This window comes from Vitis riparia, chromosome 13 (genome assembly GCF_004353265.1).
Source record: "Vitis riparia cultivar Riparia Gloire de Montpellier isolate 1030 chromosome 13, EGFV_Vit.rip_1.0, whole genome shotgun sequence".
NCBI lineage: Eukaryota > Viridiplantae > Streptophyta > Magnoliopsida > Vitales > Vitaceae > Vitis > Vitis riparia.
The window spans coordinates 19,592,229-19,612,538 of NC_048443.1; the positions used below are offsets into that span (position 1 = coordinate 19,592,229).

General features: G+C 35.5%; 1 protein-coding gene across 4 annotated transcripts in view; it reads right to left on the reverse strand.

Moving 5' to 3' along the window:
- LOC117928611 (protein GLUTELIN PRECURSOR ACCUMULATION 3) overlaps positions 1-20,310 on the reverse strand; it is a 60,751-nt gene that overhangs the window by 3,944 nt on the left and 36,497 nt on the right. For all 4 annotated transcript variants that reach the window (XM_034848541.1, XM_034848540.1, XM_034848543.1 and 1 more), the window contains exon 15: positions 6,622-6,712. In XM_034848541.1, coding sequence (XP_034704432.1) covers positions 6,622-6,712 — 91 coding nt within the window. The remainder of the gene's footprint in view (positions 1-6,621; positions 6,713-20,310) is intronic.

The window sequence follows — 20,310 nt, forward strand, 5'->3', positions numbered from 1 at the left end:
TACCATGCACCATTAAGATACCTAAATTCCCAAAGAAAGTTAAGAGTAAAAAATTCTAGTTAGGTAGAGTTCTTTCAGGAATATGCATTTGTTCACCACCATGAAAGTTGAGCATAATCTATCAATGCCCTTGGTCAAGTAATGGTTGTTTTACAAAAATTGGTGTCTGTGATTGGATTTGAGAGGATATGAATATTTCATTTGTCTTGATTTTGATGTCATATATTAGCAAATCCAAGATGGTCACCATCGAGATCACATTAATTTTATGATTCATAATGGTTGCTTGTATACAAGGTGGTGCAACGGAAGGTTTGTTTCAAAATAAAACAGAAAAACACTCAAGAACAAACACAAAGATCACAATAAGATCTGAAAATTAGGAAATAATTCTGAAAAAATATATTGAACTCCTAACAATTATAATAAGCCTTTAAATAATGTTTGTAATGCAAAAATAAAGAAAATAATTGAAGTAGGAAACTAATGGTGTAGAAAATAGAAACTAACCTAAAATAGAAACTAATGATGTAGGAAACTAAAAATACAAACTAATGATGATTGTGTGTTGCATCAATCCCCTTTACTTGAAGAAAACTCGTCCTCAAGTTTTGTGGCTACAAAGAAAACTCATCTAGAGGACGTGTGCAACTCGTTGACTTGCTTAAAGAAACCTGGGCTCGTTATGTTGGTGAATAGCGACTTATCTTCTTAGTAACCAAATTGTTTTTTGACGATTGAGATTGTGGCATCAAAACGATATTTTTGTCAAACCACCAAAAGATGAAAGAGTTATCTTGACCCTTATAAGTGGCATCAACATCATAGTGCCATGGCCTCCCTAATAAAATAGGCAAGCATCCATATCTACTACGTCACATATGATCTCATCTTTGTAATACTTCTCAATCGACAAAGGAACTTTGCAAACTTTTAGCACTTGAACTTTTGGGCCCTTCTTAATCCATGCAATCTTGTATGAAGAAGGTGTTTTTCAGTCTTCAAATTTAGTGCTTTGACCAAAGCCTTGGAAACAACATTCTCGCTACTGCCACTATCAATGATTACGTTGCACACTTTATTACGATGCGGATAATGAAGAACCATAAGACTAAATTACTTGGGATGTCGTGCCCATAAGAAATCGCGGAATAGTGCATCAAGTTCAGAATATTTTATGTTGTTGAGAGTTGTCTGGCTTATTTGGGGCAAGCAAAAGTACAATGCACGCCACTTCTTCTCCCACATCTCCTTCTGCAAACTTAGCACCCTTGTAGATATCTTCTTCAAGAACTTGTTCCTCTTTGCTGCCACCTTCTTCTATAAAGTTAACAAATCGTCTATTCGGGCAATTATTTGAAAGATGGCCCGGCTGGTTGCATCAGAAACACTTCCCTAGATTTGGATGTGCATAAGGGTCATTATTGATTTGTTGTTGTTGCTGGTTTCGACCTTGAGTATTAGATTGAATAGGGACTGAAGTTTTACTTCAATTTTGCGTCAAATTTTGAGTTGAAGGGGCATCTTTATTGTTGTTATCATTGCTGCCTGAAGTTGTTTACCCCTTTGGAGCAAAAGAAGATTCTTGGGTTGGTTGACGAAAGTTACCCTGAGTGCGGACCGTGGACCTATTGATTTGATTATCCACTTTCATTGCCAAATTAACTGCATCTGTCATGGTTCAAACCCCTTGAAGAGCCAGTCAATCTTGAATAACCAGCTTTAAGCCTCCAATATAACGAGCAATTAATTGATCCTCTGTCTCATACAAATTAATTCGGGCATTTAATTGATAAAATTCCTTTGTTTATTCATTAACAGTGTGGTTGGCTTGTCCACAATTTTGATATTGTTGGTATAAAAATTGTTCTTAATTCGGAGGGAGAAATCGTCTTTGTAATAATTGTTTCATCTCGGGCCAAGTACGAACACGTTGTTTTCCTTGTCATTGATGATTATATTGAAGTTGTTCCCACCATGTAGAAGCCCCGCCTTTCAACTTATATGCCATGAGCTTCACTTGATTTTCTTCTGAAATATTCAAATAGTCGAAAAAAGTTTTCGACAATATGGACCCAATTGAGAAAATCTTCAATGTGTAATTGATCGTTGAAACTTGGTAAATCCATCTTTGTCTTAAATTCTTGATTACTTTCACCCCAGTTGTTATCCTAATAATTGAAACAAAAATCATCTTTCTTCTCAAGATGAATAATCCAACCTCCATTGTTGCCTTTGCTGAATATTCCTCCGATGTGGAAGTTGAAAATCATCACCATCTTGAAAAGGTGGACAAAACTCATCTTGTTCATCAAAAACCCCTCGTTGGAGGTTGTCATCATCATGACGCCTAAGAGCTCCTTGATTTCAACGCTCATACACTCGTAACGGATAGCACTCGCAAAAATAGTGATTTGCGGTTGGATTCGTGCAAATTGCGCCTCCACAATCGATTTCTAACCCGATCTGTGGCTGAAGTCAGTCATTATAGCCGTCCTCTTGCCAATCGCCATGTTGGTCTAGTCGTTGCTCCATGGGTTCACATTTCCCTTTGATAGTCAATGCAACCACCATCTGCGTGAGGTTGAGAAGAGTCTTGTCGATCTCGTTGAGTCGTTGCTTGATTTTTTCAAACCATTGTTCATTGTCAATGGTTCGTTTTCCACTAAAACCATCATCAACCATCAGATCAAGGTAAAAATCCTTGCTCTGATACCAATTGTGGTGTAGTGGAAAGTTTGTTTCGAAAGGAAACTAAAGAATACTCAATAACAAACACAAAGATCACAATAGGATCTGAAAATTAGGGAATAATTCTGAAAAAAATATATTGAACTCCTTCTAACAATTACAATAAGCTTTTAAATAATGTTTGTAATGCAAAAATAAAGAAAACAACTGAAATAGGAAGCTAATGATGAACCTAAAATGGAAACTAATGATGTAAAAAATGGAAACTAACCTAAAATAGAAACTAATGATGTAGGAAACTAAAAATTAAAACTAATGATGATTGTGTGTTGCATCACAAGGTATAGGTTATGCATTATTTGAGTTTATATTCGGGAATTCTTGTGTTAGGAATTGGTATCAGTCAATGGAGGTCTAGCTGGTCAGCTTTGCAAGGGATAAAACCGTTATTTTGGTGGAGGATATGCTTTATTAGTCTTCACTGAAAAGAGATAGCACAAAAATTGTGCTATAGTGTCGACCTTGTCAACTAGCTAAGGCTAAGAAGAGAAAAACTAGTTTATACACATGCCTATTTGTACCATACACCCCTTGGAGAGACCTTATTGTGGTTTTTTTCATGGATTGCAAAACAACCATATGACATCATTCAATTTTTGTTGTGGTAGATAGATTTCTAAGATGACACCATTTATCCCTTCTAGCAAACTAGTCAATGCCTCACATATAGCATAGTTAGGCTTCATGATTTACCTATTTCCATAGTGTTTGACAAGGATGTCAAATTAGTTAATTATTTTTGGCACACTTAGGAAACTTCTTGGCACAAGTTGGGATTTTTTTTTTAAGCCTTTTGTCTATAAACTAATGATTAGATTGAGGTTTTTAAGCATAGTTTAGGAGACTTATTAGGAACCTTGTGGGGTATACACAAAATAATTGGGATTAAACATTATGAAGATAGAAGTTTGCCTTTGAAAATTTTGTCAAGTGCTCTATAGGTAAATCACTATTTGAGATTGTTTATTGGCATTGGAATTTAACATTACAAAGAGTGAATTTTGCCTTTGACAATTTTATCAAGTGCTCTACAGGTAGATCACTATTTGAGATTGTTTATGGCATTTCTCCTTGCCAACCTATTTACCTTATCTTTTTACCTTTTGAATCTAATCCTTCTAAACATGCAAAATCCTTTGTCTAATGGTTAACACATTCATGATTTTGTCAATATATGATGTAAAATTGCATTAAGGAATGAAAATTATAAACTTGTTTTTGGCGTGCATCATAGAAATCAAGTATTCAATGAGGGCAACTATGCCATGATCCATATTTGCCCTAAAGAATACCTTAAACATTCCTCTAAGAAATTGTTTTGCTCGAACTAATGGACCTTTTCTCATCATTTATAAACTTAGCCTTAATTGTATATTTACTTGAATTACCACATATATGAATAATCATCTAAATTTCAGTGCAAAGGATATGTTTCTTTAACAAGAACCTTTGAGTTTCCTATTTTGTCAGATGGTCTCTCTATACGTACAACTACAACTTTAAAGGTTCCCACACCTCCAACATTTTAGCAAATATATAAGGAAAAGATAGAAGTTGTGGTTAATGATGAGGTTATTGAACCATCTCAAGATGGGTATCAACATTATCCTGCCAAAAGGAAGTAGTATCATCCAATTTTTAGTGCAACACACATTTTTTAACTCGTAAAATGTATCGTGTATTATTTTTCTATTTTTCTGTATCATGTATTGTAAGTTTTTTTATATAGTGAAAAATAAATAGAAAAAATATGTATATGTGTGAATATCTATTGAAAGTATGGATTATAGAGTAATATATAATCAATTTTATGAAAGATAGTAGAATCTAAAGAGTTAAACTATATCATATCATATGAAAACATTGAATATTAAAGTTTTGACAAGTTCAAATTAACAAAATATAACTTCAATATATAGATTCATCACATAATCCACAAAAACAAACTTTTTCAATTTTTAACTATAATTTCTAGTTCTAAATTCTAACTAAGCATATGCACTTATTGTGTTGTTTTATATATATATGTCTTTATGTGTCATCTTCAAATTTCTAACTTTCTAGGTTCGTTATCATTCTTTTTCCACTAAAAAAGAAATTTTTTTTTAAAAACTAATATATTAAGTAAAAAAATTTTATTCACTAATCACCATTATTTTCTTTGTCAACATTCAAACCATTCAAATAAAAAAGTTTCAATATTCATTATAAAGATAAACTAACTTGACTTCTAATATATCATATGACAACAAGAATGCAACTTTTCATATAAGATTATTTTACTTATTTCTCATTTTTATGATCAATTTTTAATCTTTGAGTATATTTTAAACAATTAACATAATAAATTCTTTTTTTCTTTTAAAAAAAATTTTGATTTTTGAAAAAAATTATAGAAAATAGTTGAGGATGTATGTATTGTTTTATCGTAATATCACGTATCATATAGTGTATCGTATCGTATTTCGTATATGTATCGTAAGATACACTTTAAAATAAGGTACGAATTGCAATACATACCGATTTCCATAAAAAATACATTGTATCATATTGTGTATTGTAAGTTTTTAATAACTATGGCAACACATACTATAAATGATGAGTTTTGATGACTCAATCCTAACCTTCTTGAATAGTCACAACTTGCCAAAATCCAGTCATTTCCCGCCAAAGGCAATTAATGTGGATCAAGACCACCTATTTCAAGTTCATTATAGGCATAGGCATAGGGATAAGAAGGATGCCAATTCACATCAAATTAGGATTCCCATTCTTATCAAAATTAGGAGATTTATCTTATTGATTTAATATTTATTTCATTTAAAATACTTGGATTGCTTATGAATAAGGTTGAATATCTGAAATGAAGACAACTAATTTTATTATTCTGAAAATTGATGATTTTCTTTAATTCTACTTTCCTATATTCCTCATCTAATTTTTAATTCTTTTATTGTCTAATTTATTTTTCTCTTCTCATCTAAATTTCCTTGTTACCCATATTTTTCTCTCCCTAAATAAAGATTGCTTCTTCCTATTTCATTGATGTGATGAGCTATAGAAATTCATGATTAAACATAAAAAAGAAGTCCAATTGAAGCATGGATACATGTAATTAATCCTTAAAATGTGACAAGGAAAGTTAGTGATAGACAAATTTCAGTAGAAAGTTATCAAATAGAATGAACCTGTTATGAGTGCCATCTGGATTTAATAGCAATCAGTTATGAAATATTGTTGTAAACCATGCAATTGCCTCTCTCATCAAAATAAAATCAAATAAATAAAAATAAAAATAATGGTCACAATAACTTTATTTTCCATTTTTCATTAAATTAAAAGTGTAACCATAATCCTTCCTGCAAGGAAAACAAAATGGCACTCTAAATTTATTGAGATTGTGAGTCAGTTTTCCTTCACAGGCAGTGTTTATAGGTATAATTTCAATCTTTCATCTAAATCTATAATTCTATATAAGAATTTGCTTCCTGCTTCTGCATAAGAAATTTCCAGCTCTGAACCCTTTTCAGTTAGAAAGTTATTCATGAACAGGCTTGGATATTGAATAGGAAAGTATACTCATACCATGCTCGAGTATGACATGGTCTATCATTATTCCAAATCACATATTAGGGGTACTCAATGATTTAGCCAAGCTTAGCAAAAATTGGTGTATTCAAGCATAAGATGTTATCAGAAAATCATTAGCATCAAAAACTGATTGTGTCATCTTTACAAAAAGTTACTCAAATAAGATGTCAAGAATTTACTTGAGAAGAATTGTAAGAGCATGATATTATGCATGAAACATGACAAAATATGGAAAAATCTTCAAAATCTAACATGGAATCAGATACAAACAGTGAATACCTGAGAAGCACTCTTGACATGATAAAACCGATAAGCCTCTTTTCCAGAAAAGCAAGATTCTGTAAACTGTGAATCAGATGGACCATTGCCTCTGCCATAGTCACAATCACATGCATGGACAAAAAAGGATTAATTTAGTGCTGCTTAAATGAAAAGGGAGGGGCAAAACACAGACATAGATGTGAAGTTGATAAATTTCAAAAGCGCATGAGCAAGCCAGTACCAAACTCTATTGCATGTATCACATGGTTGAAGCCTAGAGGGATGGAAATCAACATAATTTATCTACTAACTTATACTCTGCCGATGTAAGGTTCAAGTTGTTAATACTAAAGGCAAAGATGAATAATCCATTTAGTTGCACAATGAGATGCTTTATGATGGTTCCTTCTATATCATTGAAAATCATCTTTGTGGAGAGACCTTGCAACAAAAAGTTTTAAAGAAACTATAGAACAAGTTCTTTAAATATAAAGCAAGTCAATTTCAAACTTTATTGCATGTGTCTCATGGTTGAAACTATAGTATGAGTTCTTTAAATGTAAAGTAAGCCAGCTGTTAATACTAAAGACCAAAAAAAGGGGACGAGAGATTCATTTGGTTCCACAATGAGATGTTTTTATGATGGTTCCCTCTAGAGAGAGTGAGATAGAACCTACAGCTTTAGAATTTGAGAAACCATTCACCTATATACTATAAAGAATTATGGAGAACCCTACCTTAGAATTAAACCAACAATCCTAGTGTATGGTAAGGGTTGGGAAATTGAACCAATCCCTTTGGCTTTATATAGCTTATGAAAAGACAAATTATTAAAGGTTAAAAGGACACATTACTGTTAGCATTTGTATTATTTTGTTGTGTTAGCTTAAGAGTAATAGTATTTATTGGTTATTCAGGCTATTGTTGTTATCTTGGTTAATAATATAAATAGATGAGACAACATAGGAAAATCTAGTTAGACAAACCTAGATCTCTTCTATACTTTTTTAGTCCTTATTCGTCCAAACTTTAAGTGTAGTCTTACAAGATTTTACTTTCAATTTGGTATTAGAACATTGATCAATCCTAGAGTTCCTTTTAGAATGAGCAGATGGGTGGTATTATTGGGATCTTGATAAAGCTCCTTCATTGGTATTAAGTGCTACAAGCTCGCCTTTTTTAAGGCATTCTCATCTATGTCATCCATCTTTGACAGAGTTTCATTTAGTAATATCCACTTTAAGTCATGTGTTTGGTTTCAAATATGAAGCTTGTCCTTTGGGCAATCATCATTGTAGTACATTTTTAGCAATAGTAATATTCTTCCAAGTCTTTTGCAGTCTGCATCAACATTTGGGCTTGTTCTTGAACTACTAGTTGAAACAAAATTTTGTATTTCGAGTCAACATATATTCACAGCTATGATTTAGGTAAGTTACGATTATAATTTATTCTATAGTTGTGATTTATACAACTATAAATATTTTATATAGTTGTCTATTATTTGTAAAGTTGGCTATCCTAAAATAACCTTGTGTGTATAAATACCCTTGAGATACATTTTTTTTTTTTTTTTGATTGATAAAGGGAATTATATTAAACTGAAAGAGGAAGCACCAAAAAGCGCCCTATAAGAATACAGGGAGTATACAAAAGTAGCCCAAAGGCTCGAAACCAAGGGAGGAAAAAAAAAACAACACATCACCTACCCTTACTTAGAGCCTAGCCACTCAAAAAAACTAATAAGAGAAGAAGGGTTCAAAACTATAAACACCCTAACCCAAGACCAAAGATTACATAAAAAAGAATATTTAAGTCTTTGAAGCGAAAGCTCCTCATTCCCAAAAGCTAACAAATTCCTTTCCTTTCAGACTGACCAAAATATACATAAGAGGGCCATTTGCCAAGCCTTTTTACGGGTTTTCCCCACAAACGCTCCATGCTACCCAAGGAGAGTTTCCTTCATTGAACCAGAGAGAACCCAAGCCACACTAAATAAGGAGAAAAGAAGATTCCACAAGGCCCGCGTCTTTACACAATGAAGTAAAAGGTGATCCACCGTTTCTACTTCAGAAAGGCATAGAAAACACCTATTTGCCAAACAGTACCCCCTCCTCTAGAGTTGCTCCAAAGTTAAGATTTTACCCCAAGAAGCCTCCCAAGCAAAGAATGCTACCTTAGGAGGCACATTCGCCCCCCAAATACTACCACAAGGGAACAAAGAAGAACCTCCGGGCTCCAGAATAGAATAAACCGACTTGACTGAGAAAACTTCACTCTTAGATGCTGTCTACACCACTTTATCCTCGTCCTCCCTTTGCACCCCAAAGGCTTGGATCTTAAGCATAAAATGCTCCACCATCTCAATCTCCCAATCATTAAACGCCCTTGAGAAAAGAGGGGTCCAACAATCCCCAACACCGTTTGGGCTCCAAACATCCGATACCCAAACATCTTTAGCCAAGGAGATGACAAATAAAGAAGGGAATGACTCACAAAGAGGCTCATCTCCACACTACTTTTCCTTCCAGAATCTCACTCTCCTTCCACAACCCACTTTGTAGGCTAAACTACTATTCAAACACAACCACTCCCTTCTAATTGCTTTCCAAAGCTCGACACCATACCTCTCACTTACGATCTGAGTGCATCATCCCCCCTCCTCTTCACCATATTTGTGATTGATGACTTGCTTCCACAAAGCCTCACTTTCAATGGCAAAGAGCCAATTCCACTTACTTAAGAGAGCTTTATTCATCAAAGCTAAATTTCTCACACCCAAACCATCTTTTTTTCTTTCCAAGCAAACCAAGTTCCACCTCACAAGATGTAGCCTCTGCACAAGAGCTCCCCCACCCCATAGAAAATACCCTTGAGATACATGAAAAATTCATTCAACAATTTATCAACTTGGCATCAAAGCAAAAAAAAGTAGAGAATTTTGTTGCTGCCTAACCGACACTTCTTCCCTTCTTCACCCTCTTCATTATCATATCATGTCTGTAAAAGCAAATGTGAGTATTTTTTATAGCAAAAGGTCATTCATGAGACTGCCTCTCTAACATTTTCTATTAGTTAGATGGTGCTAATTATCATGTTTGGTCTCAAATTTTGAAGATGCATATTGCTGGTAGAAAGAAAAAGGGCTATATCATAGAAAGAAAGGTTGCACTTGCACAAGATGACCCAAACCATGATGAATGGGAGGCTGAAGACACTCTAGTCAAGTCTTGGCTCATCAATTCCATGACTAATCAACTGATGTCACACTTTGCGCAATGTGGAATGGCTAAGGAGGTTTGGGATGTAGTCAAGAGGAGCTATCTTGATACCTTTGACTCTTCTCAAGTATATGAACTAATAAAAAATCCTTTCAATCATGCCAAGGTGATCACCCTCTTGTAGAATACTACAATGAGTTAAACTCAATATTCATGGAGTTTGATTATTGAAGGCCCAATGATATGACATGTGTAATTGATATTGAGAAACAAAGGAAGTGTATTGCTGAGGACTGAGTTTATATATTTCTTGTAGGTTTTGATCACAATTTGGATCAAGTTAGTGGTCGTGTTTTGGCCACCTCTCCCTTACCAAGTCTAAAGGAAGCCTTTTACTAGTCCATCGTGAAGCAAAAGGCAGGTCACCATGGGAATAGAAGATCACTCTAAAGCTTCTGCAATGGCTGTCCATAAGAATAACACATCTCCAACATCATTTACTCCTACCGACTCTTCTTTTTGCTTTCACACTCACTACAATAGCACCAAACATACGAAAGATGTTTGCTAGAAGAAGCATGGCTATCCAAAGTGGTATAAGCTTCAGCAAGATAAAAGGAAGAACAAGAAATCAACTCAAGTTACTTTTACCGACGCTGCTCCTCCAACATTTGCCTTTTAGGTTTCTTGATTGTCTTCTCAAGAAGGTAATTCTTGTTTGACCTTTATCTCTACTACCTCTAACACTTGGTTTATTTATTCAGGATCACTGATCATATTACTAGTCATTCTTCCTTGCTTGACTCTCTAATGCCCTTATCTATTAAGTCTATTCAAGTTGCTAATGGGACTCCTATGTCAATTTTAGGAGTTGGGAATGTCTCACTTTCCCCTAGACTCTTGATGTCCTTTGTCTTACTTGTGCCTAGTCTCTCTAATGGTCTTCTTTCTGTTAGCAAAATTACTAAACATTTGAATTGTTTTGTAACCTTCAATTCTACTCACCATGTGTTTCAGGACAATCTTATGAAGATGACAATTGATATTGATAAGGAGAGGGAGGGTTTTTACTCCTTGGAGAGGGCAAGGAAGTTACAATTTGAATTTGACCTTGTTTTTCAAGTAGCAAGAAAGAGGTCTGATAGAGAAAATATTATTTTATGGCATTGTCAATTAGGCCACCGACTTTTTTATTATTTAAAACATTTATTTCTTCAGTTGTTTCGAAAATTTTCAATTTTTAGTTTAAGATGTGAACAATGCATTTATGCTAAAAATCATAGTGTGCCTTCCAAAATAAGTCTCAACAAAAGTTTGATTCTTTTTATCCATGTTTTTACAAATATTTGGGGTCCTTTTTCTACTCTTGTTTTAGGTCATAAATATTGTCTTTTATTGATGACTGTACTAGAGTGAGCTAGGTATATTTGCTTAAGTCTAAGAATGATGTTCTACGTGTTATTCCTCAATTTTCCAAAATGATTGTCATACAATTTAATCCTCAGGTTAAGGTCTTTCACTTTGACAATGGTTGTGAGTTTGTGAATCAATTCCTTGCTGATTTTTTTTAAAGAAAATGGAATCCTCTACTAGACAATGTGTACATAAATGCCATAACAGAACGAAATAGCTGAGCGTAAAAAATGCCACATTCTAGAGGTTGCCCGAGCTTTATTCTTTACCATGCATGTTCCAAAATGTTTATGGGCTGAGCTTGTCATAACTGTTGTCTTTCTCATCAATTGAATGTTACTCGTGTCATTGATTATCAAACTTCTTTGCGAATGTTATCACGGTTTCACCCTATTCCTTCTATTTTGAATCCTTGTCCTAAAGTTTTAGTTGTGTATATTATGCTCATATACAATCTTATCAAAGGGATAAGCTTGATCCTTGTGCTCTTAAATGTGTCTTTCTTGGTTATTTTAACTCCCAAAAGGACTATAAATGCTTTAATCCTCCTACAAGCAAATACTATGTCTCCATGGATGTTCAATTTTGCGAAGGGTAGTCTTATTTTTTTGGGAATGCGTCCCTGGTTCCTCTTCAAGGGGAGATTAGTAGTAAGGAAGAGGAAAAGTTATGGTTAGAATAGAGAAGGGCATGGATTTTAGGTCAGGAGGAGGATATAACTGATTTGGATAAAGGGGAGTCTTTAGATGCTCCCAACCTTATGGCACCTAAGTTTGAATCCAAGGAAAGAAGGGATAAAAGTCCAGCCAGATTATTCTAACAAGGTTATACAAGGAAGAACAGAGATGCTACTGACATAACCCCCCTCCAGGCTCTAATACTCCTCTTAATGATACTACCATGCCATCGGATGACTCTTCCAAGACTAATCCTGAGGTACATGTTCCTTCACCTTTAACTTTAAAAATTGCTACCTTGAATCTACAAATTGGTGATAAAGGTAGGAGATATCCTCTTTGCTTTGCTATCATAAAGAACTTGATAGGTTGGGTTTCTCTATATTATCCTTTAATGTCGTCCATCCCATTTCTAATTTGTCTCTTATCATCATCCATCTAAGACTCACCTTACTTTTTCTCTTCAGTTGCCCTCTGTGTCTATTCCTAGTCATTTTCAGGAAGCCTTTGAAGATCCTAAGTGGAAGTCTGCTATGGTAAAAGAAATGAAAGCTCTCCATAAAAACTCTACTTGAGAGATGGTCGAGCTCTCTCAACAAAAGAAGATAGTAGGATGTAAGTGGGTGGTTTCAGTAAAGTAGAAGTCATATGGGACAATTGACAGGTATAAAGCTAGACTAGCTGCTAAGGGATACACCCAGACTTAATTTCATTGACTATCAAGAGACCTTTGCACCTATGGTCAAGATGAACACTGTTAGATTCATACTCTCTCTTGTGGTCAATCTAGACTGACCATTAAAACAATTTGATGTAAAGAATGTCTTTCTCCATGGTAATCTGTTAGACGAAGTGTACATGGATCTCCCTCTGGGGTTTACACCAAAAGGAAGCAAGATATGCAAACTAAAAAGCTTTGTATGGATTAAGACAATCGTCAAGGGCATAGTTTGACTTGATAAATTGTTGAATGAATATTCTCATATATCTTAAGGGTATTTATGCAAAGCACACAAGGCTATTTTAGGATAACCAACTAAGCACATGGAACTTGACAAGAACTACATCAAGGATAACCTAGATTCTAGCATGATAAAGGTTCATTACATAAATAGTGTAGATCAGCTGGTGGATATGATGACTCTTGCTATTACCAATGGTCCATTCTATGCATCATTATCCAAGTTAGGCATGTGCTATATCTATGCACCAACTTGAGGGGGAGAGTCAACATATATTCACAATTGTGATTTACAGCTGTGATTTAGGTAAATTACAACTATGAATTACAACTGTAATTTATTCTATAGTTGTGTTTATATAGCTATAAGTATTTTGTATAATTTTCTATTATTTGGTAGAGTTGATTATCCTAAAATAGTCTTGTGTACCCTGTATAAATACCCTTAAGATATATGAAAAATTCATTCAGCGATTTATTAACTTTTTGTTGTATAGGTCAATCACTATTCTTGGATGACATGACAAATTTTCTAAAAAATGGAGATCTGAACAGCCTCATTGTTTCTAAAATTTACAATGAAATTCTAGTTCAACTTGGTAAACTCCTTAAAAGTTCTTTGGTCTAGTAATGTTTTGGAATATACACCATCATCAATCATGAATATTCACCAAACCAGTTGTGCTCACAACTCAACCAAATAGTGTTCATAGCAATGCTGTGCCATTTATGGATGCTACTCATACCAATTGTTCATCACGCAGATACATATTTTTGGGGTGATGTCATTCTCACCACATGCTACCTTATTAAGTGCATTACCATTTTTTTTATAGGTAAAAGTGAGAATATATTAAAAGCTGCACAACAACATACACCTAGCATACAGAATGCGCCACAGCAGAAAACAAAGAGAACAAGGATAACCATCCAAACCCAACACCTACCAACCCAGAAGAAACAGTTCTACCCAGCCATTCTCATTTCTCACCTGTCATTCTCACATGCATTACCTTCTTTTATTATCAATAATTAAACTTCCATTTTAGTTCTAGTTTCTCTTCTTTTCAGGTCACTCCTTGTGTATTTGGGTGCATTGCCTACATTCATAATTTGGGCTTCTGTGATGAAAGTTTTCTCCAGATGCTTATAAATATGTTTTTCTTGGATACTTTCGTGCTAAAGAAAGGTTACTGATGTAATAACCCCAAGTATCAATAATACTTTGTCAATGTTAATGTTAAATATTTTGAGTCCACTCCATTCTTTTCATCTTTTGGTCAGACTTTGACAATGGATCTTATATCTACACAAAAGTGGGAGCTCATATCTTCTCTTGCTCTTCTGATTCTAATAGCTCCACCTCCTAAGGCCTAAATTCAATGTTTCCTCTAACAAAGGATCTTGTTTATTCATCATCCAGCTTAGATGTCACTAATTTACCTATTGCATTGCAATAAGGTAACACACTTGAACTTAACATCTTATTGCTAATTTTGTGTCCTGTTGTTGTGTTTCCTTGTCTTTGTAATCTTTCATCATTACCTTGTCCTTCATGTTTATCATCTCATCTTGTCACATGTTTATCTTCATCTAGCTGGAAACATGCTATGCATGGAAATGAGCAACTTTTTACAAGAATTGAACATGGGAGCTTAATGATCTACCTTGTGAGACAAAAAGGGAATACATGTGGTTATAAATTCAGGCACCTTTCTAATGGTTTTACTGAATGTCTTAAGGCATGTTTGCTGCAAAAAGATACACAGACTTATGATGTTGACTATTTGCATATACTCTCATGCATACAAACCCCAACAAAATAGTGTAGCCATGAGGAAAAATTGCCATATCTAGGAACTAACAAGACCCCCTATGTCTCATTTTGAAGTTCCAACAAAATTTTAGGGGAAGACATGCTGACTACTTACTATTTAATAAACTAGCTCCCTTCCTCTATCTTGAACTTCAATCCTATTTTTTGAGAAACCACTTTTGCCTCTCTCTCTCTCCCTTAAATTTTTTGGTTGTATGTGTTTTCCTAACTTTGCACATCCTTTCAACAAGTTCTCTTCAAGAACGATTAAACGTATTTTCTTGGTTATTCTAGAACTTAAAAAGGTGACAAATGCTTTGACTCAATTTCTACGAAATTCTACATCAATGTAGATGTAACCTTTTCTAATATATATATATATATTTTATAACCGAGGAACCTTCCATGGCCAAGCCCTCCATGGGGACTCAAACCTCGGGGTACTGACTATCCAGCAACAACCAGCACTGGGTAAATTCAAGGTATCATCAATGGCAGGATCCAAACCCAGGACCATGTGCCACTTATTGGGACCACACTTCCCAATGCTCACCTTGACCAACTAGGCTACCCTGGTAGGTAGATGGAACCTTTTCTAATTAACCCCTTGTTTCTTTGAAGTGGAATGAATTTAGATCACTACTCAAGAGCAGGGATAAAATTTGATGGTAATTACAATTTGCACTACAAAAGGAATATGATATACATGAAAGATTCTTTATGGTGGATAAACAAAATGGATTCCACTAGTTCAGATGGATATTTGATATCTATGTTCAATGTTTATCTTAACCATATTTCTTAACTGGACAACTCTCTAAACTTAAATTCTATCATTTTTTTTTAGGCTTGACTGCCTATTATTAGCAACCTTGCCATCCCTTATTGGTTAGACAATCGGTATCCTCTTCCAGATGTTCTCACTTGAACAAGGGCATTATCTCCATATAAAAATTTGCACTGTGGTCAAAGTAGTTGCATAGGCCAAAATACAGGTGTTTTCCTTAACTAACATACTTATTGCAATATTTATCAATCAAAAAGTCTGAGCACCTAAAAACGAGACTGAGATTGAATCGACAAAGTAGTAGAGCAAGCGAAGACAATACCATTCATTGATATGACTCCCAACCTTGCAAGGTTACCTTAAATTCATTCCACTTCTCATTTCTCAGCATGATGCCTCCCACCATCCAGAGCTTCACTACACACTATATTGACATATTCTCTATAACAACTCACTATATCTTCTATCCTTTTTTCCCCATTCGAGAGCCTCTTTTAAACTCAAATCCTTAGGCACAAACAAAAAATTAAGAAAAAGAAGAAAAAAAAAAAAACCTAAATTGAAGTTAGAAATTGATTCTTCAAGGTCTTCAAACTTGGATCTCTTCTTTGTTGGTGATGTAGGCTCTAATCTTCAACAAAAATCTTCAAGTCTTGTTCTCTCGAAAATTTGGCAATATTTCCCCAAAATTTTCCCTCCAAAGTTCCCCTTAAAACGAGAGAAGGTCTCTATTTATAAGCTCAAGGATGAAGGAGATGGTGACAAGTGTAATGGTTAAATGTGTGACACTTGTCTCTTCCCTCCAAAGGTCTGAAACTCAACTCAAATTCAAAACTCAAATGGAGGGAACTAAGGATAGCTTGGCACTTGTCAATGATCCAACTCACATATCACATGACCTCTCACATCTCTCCAAGTAAGATTCTTCAAAGAGTTTTTAGAAAAACATGTGTAGAGATTTTAGAGTGGAAGAAGAAAAAGAGTAGGGCAATCAAAATAATGTGACATAAAAATCTCTTATCAATAATAATAATAATAATAATAATAATAATAATAATAATGTGACAAAAAATGTGCAATCTCGCTCTCAATCTTCTTGATTGTATTTTCCACCAAAATTCATCTTTTGTCTCCTTAATTTCAAAATTTTCCTCCAAATTTGTACACAAAAAATTGAGGCCCTAAAGGTCACTCAATTAGGCTAAATAAATGAAGAAATGTCCAAATTACCCCCAAAGATACAAGCATGCACACATAGTAATCTGAAAAATGCAACGAGAATAAGATGTGTATGCACAAGCTCATATGCCAAATGAAACCTACATCTCACATACATTTTATACACCCTAACAAATGAGACATACATCAATGAGAAGCGTGAAATGCATAGTATGCATTCGAATGAAGACACATATGATGTCATGTGTGTAAGGACAAAATAAAGGGTGCATAGAAACACCATTTTTCAACTCCTTCCAAATGATTTTGTCAATGACTTCCCTCCTCACCAACTTATCTTGCATTTTTAAGGATAAAAAATATATATATATTAATAATAACTAAATATGAATCACAAAAGTGTCTAGAGAAACACGAATTCCAATAACTCCTCCCCCCACCCCCAACACCATTGCTTCCCATACATATACCACCTAAGCGTTTGTGGATGATAGAGAAGAATATAAGGAGGGAAAAGATACAGCAAAAGGCTCCTCCCGCCACCATCTATCTTTTCAAAACTTCACTAATGTGTCATTGCCCACTGCAAAAGCAACCTTACTAATAAGAAGGTCCCAACCCTTCCTAGTAGCTTTCCAAACACCAACCTCATACCCATCTCTCATGTCACAAGAACACCAACCCCCTTCTTCCTTTCCATACTTCCCCTCTATGACCTATTTCCAAAAAGCATCCCCTTTAGAAGTGAACCTTCAGCTCCACTTACCAAGAAGGGCCCGATTAAGGGATGATAGACTTCTAATGCCCAAACACCCCTTCCTCCAATCCGTGCATACAATAGTACATTTAACTAAATGAGGCTTTTTCTCCAAAGGCCCTCCTTACCATAAAAAAGTCTTTGAATCCTCTCTAGTCTCAATCTTACCTTTCTATGGATGGCAAACTAGGGCATGCGGTAGATAGGCATACCGGATTAAGTGCTTTGAATCAATGTGAATCTTCGCCCTTTAGAAATATAGTACCTCTTCTACCTTGACAGCGTTCTATGAAACCTCTTCCCCATCCCATCCCAAACTGAACCTGCTTTGAACGGAGGATCCAAACGCAAACTTGAGAAAAACTAAAGCTCTCCTACCTTGCCACCTAACTCCAAGGCTAACTCCACCACATCTGCTACACCCTCTTTACTAAATTGGGATCAACTCACTTTTATCCAAGTCTATTTTCAGCCTCAAGGATGCTTCAAACCACATAAGAAGCCAACTCAAATGAAACATTTGATCTTGAGAATCCTTGCAAAATACTAGAGTATCATCTGCAAACAAAAGGTGGGATGCCTCCACACCCTCACCCCCCTTCCCCCTTGCCTTAAAACCAGAAAAGAAAAAAAAAAAACGCAGCCTCCCTAGCCCTTTCCAAGAGGATACTCAACTCCTTCATGACCAACAAAAATTGATATGGAGAGAGGGGATTCTCTAGTCTCAAACGCCTAGGGCTTGGAAAAAAAACCGGAAGAGGTTTTGTTAACAAGCACCAAGAAACTAGAGGGGGTTCTATTAAACTATGCTATATCATATGAAAACATTAAAGACTACAATTTTGAAATTTTCAACATAACAAAATATGAATTATTTATTTATTTATCTTTTTGATAAGCATCAGCAGAAAATATATTAGAGAAGGCCGAAAGGCCGCACCGCATACAGGAAGTATACAAAGCAGCCACAAGGCCAAAGAGCCAAAAACAAAAACACCTCACCAGCCCTTATGGATCGCAACCCACTCCAAGAAGCCTATAAGCGAAGAGGACTCCTCTCCCCTATACAACTTAGCCCAACTCCACAGAATACTTACAAAAGACTTCTTGAGAGTCTGAATAGCCAAGAGACCCCCTTTAAAGGCTAACCTATTTCTTTGTTTCCACACCATCCAAAAAATACATAACAGAATGGTCTTCCAAATCTTCTTCCTCTTTTTGCCCACAAAAGGACCCCGCCAACAGAACAACGCCTCTTTAACCTTCTCTGGAAACACCCACTGAACCCCAAATAAGGCAAAGACGATATCCCCAAGGGTCCTAGCCACTGTACAATGTAAAAGAATGTGATTTACATTTTCCTCTTCACAACCACACAAAAAACAACAATTTGGAAGCTGTCAACCACGCATTTGCAGCCTATCCAACGTAAGAATTTTTTCCTAAGTAGCCTCCCACACGAAGAAAGCCACTTTGGTTGGGACCTTATCCACCCAAACATTTTTTCCCGGAAAAACACAAGAATTAGGGGCTGCCAGCAGATTGTAAGCCACTCGAATCCTAAAACTGGCAGAAACCCTGCCTTTCCAAAGCACACAGTCCTCCTCTGGACTTACTCTGATGTCCCTTAGCAAAAGGAGCAAGTCTTCTATTAGCACCAGCTCCCAGTCATTAGAATCTCTAATCAACCTGATATTCCACCCTCCTTGGCCCAGCCTTGGGTCCCACACATCATGCACCAGATCATTACTACACACTGCCAGGGCAAAAATCTGGGGGAATGCATGGGACAACACTTCGGTGCCGCACCAATGATCAGTCCAAAACCTGATCTTATTCCCCCTCCCCACCTTGAACTTCATGTTATTCCAGCACCAGCTCTTTTCCTTTAAGATCTCCTTCCAAACTCCCACTCCAAAGGGCCCCCGGGCTTCCTTAGATTTCCAGCCACACCCCTCCATCCCATGCTTCACCCCGATTACCTTCTTCCACAAGACATCCTTCTCAACGGCAAATCTCCAAATCCACTTGCCCAATAAAGCCCTGTTCAATAACCCCAACCTTCTAATACCAAGGCCCCCCTTCTCCTTTTGAGTACACACCACCTTCCAATTAATTAAATGAATCTTCCTACCCGAGTTTCCCCCTCCCCACAAAAAATCTCTTTGTATTTTCTCAAGCCTTTTAGCCACTGACTTAGGCATTCTAAAGATGGACATTTGATAAATAGGAATGCTAGAAAGGGTACTCTTAATCAGGGTGATTCTCCCGCCCTTAGACAAGTATTGTCTTTTCCACCGGGCAAGTCTTCTTCTCATTCTTTCCTTCACCCCATCCCACGTGGACAAGGCTTTGTGCCGGGCCCCAAGGGGCAGCCCCAAGTATTTGACCGGAAAGCTGCCAATTTTGCAGCCTAACTCCACCGCCATTTCCTCCATATTTTCAATCTCCCCTAATGGTATCAGCTCACTCTTGGCCAGATTGATCCTAAGCCCAGAGGCCGCTTCGAACCACGCCAAAATCCATCCAAGATGCGTTAATTGATCCTTGTTGGCCTCACAGAACAAAATATGAATTATTAGTATCGATTCATTACAAAATCCATAAAAGTGAACATTTTGAATTTTTAAATATGATTTTTAGTTTCAAATTTTAACTAGGCATATGTTCTTATATGTATTGATATATATATATATATATATATATATATATATATATATATATATATATATATATATATATATCTTTATATGTCATCTTCAAAATTCCAACTTCTTATGTTTGTCATCATTCCTTCCTCACGGAAAAAAAGGGAAAAAGAAAAAGAAAAAAAAAAACTCAATACAAAAAGTAGATCATCCATTTTCAATGCAACATTCAAATAAAAATTCTTCAA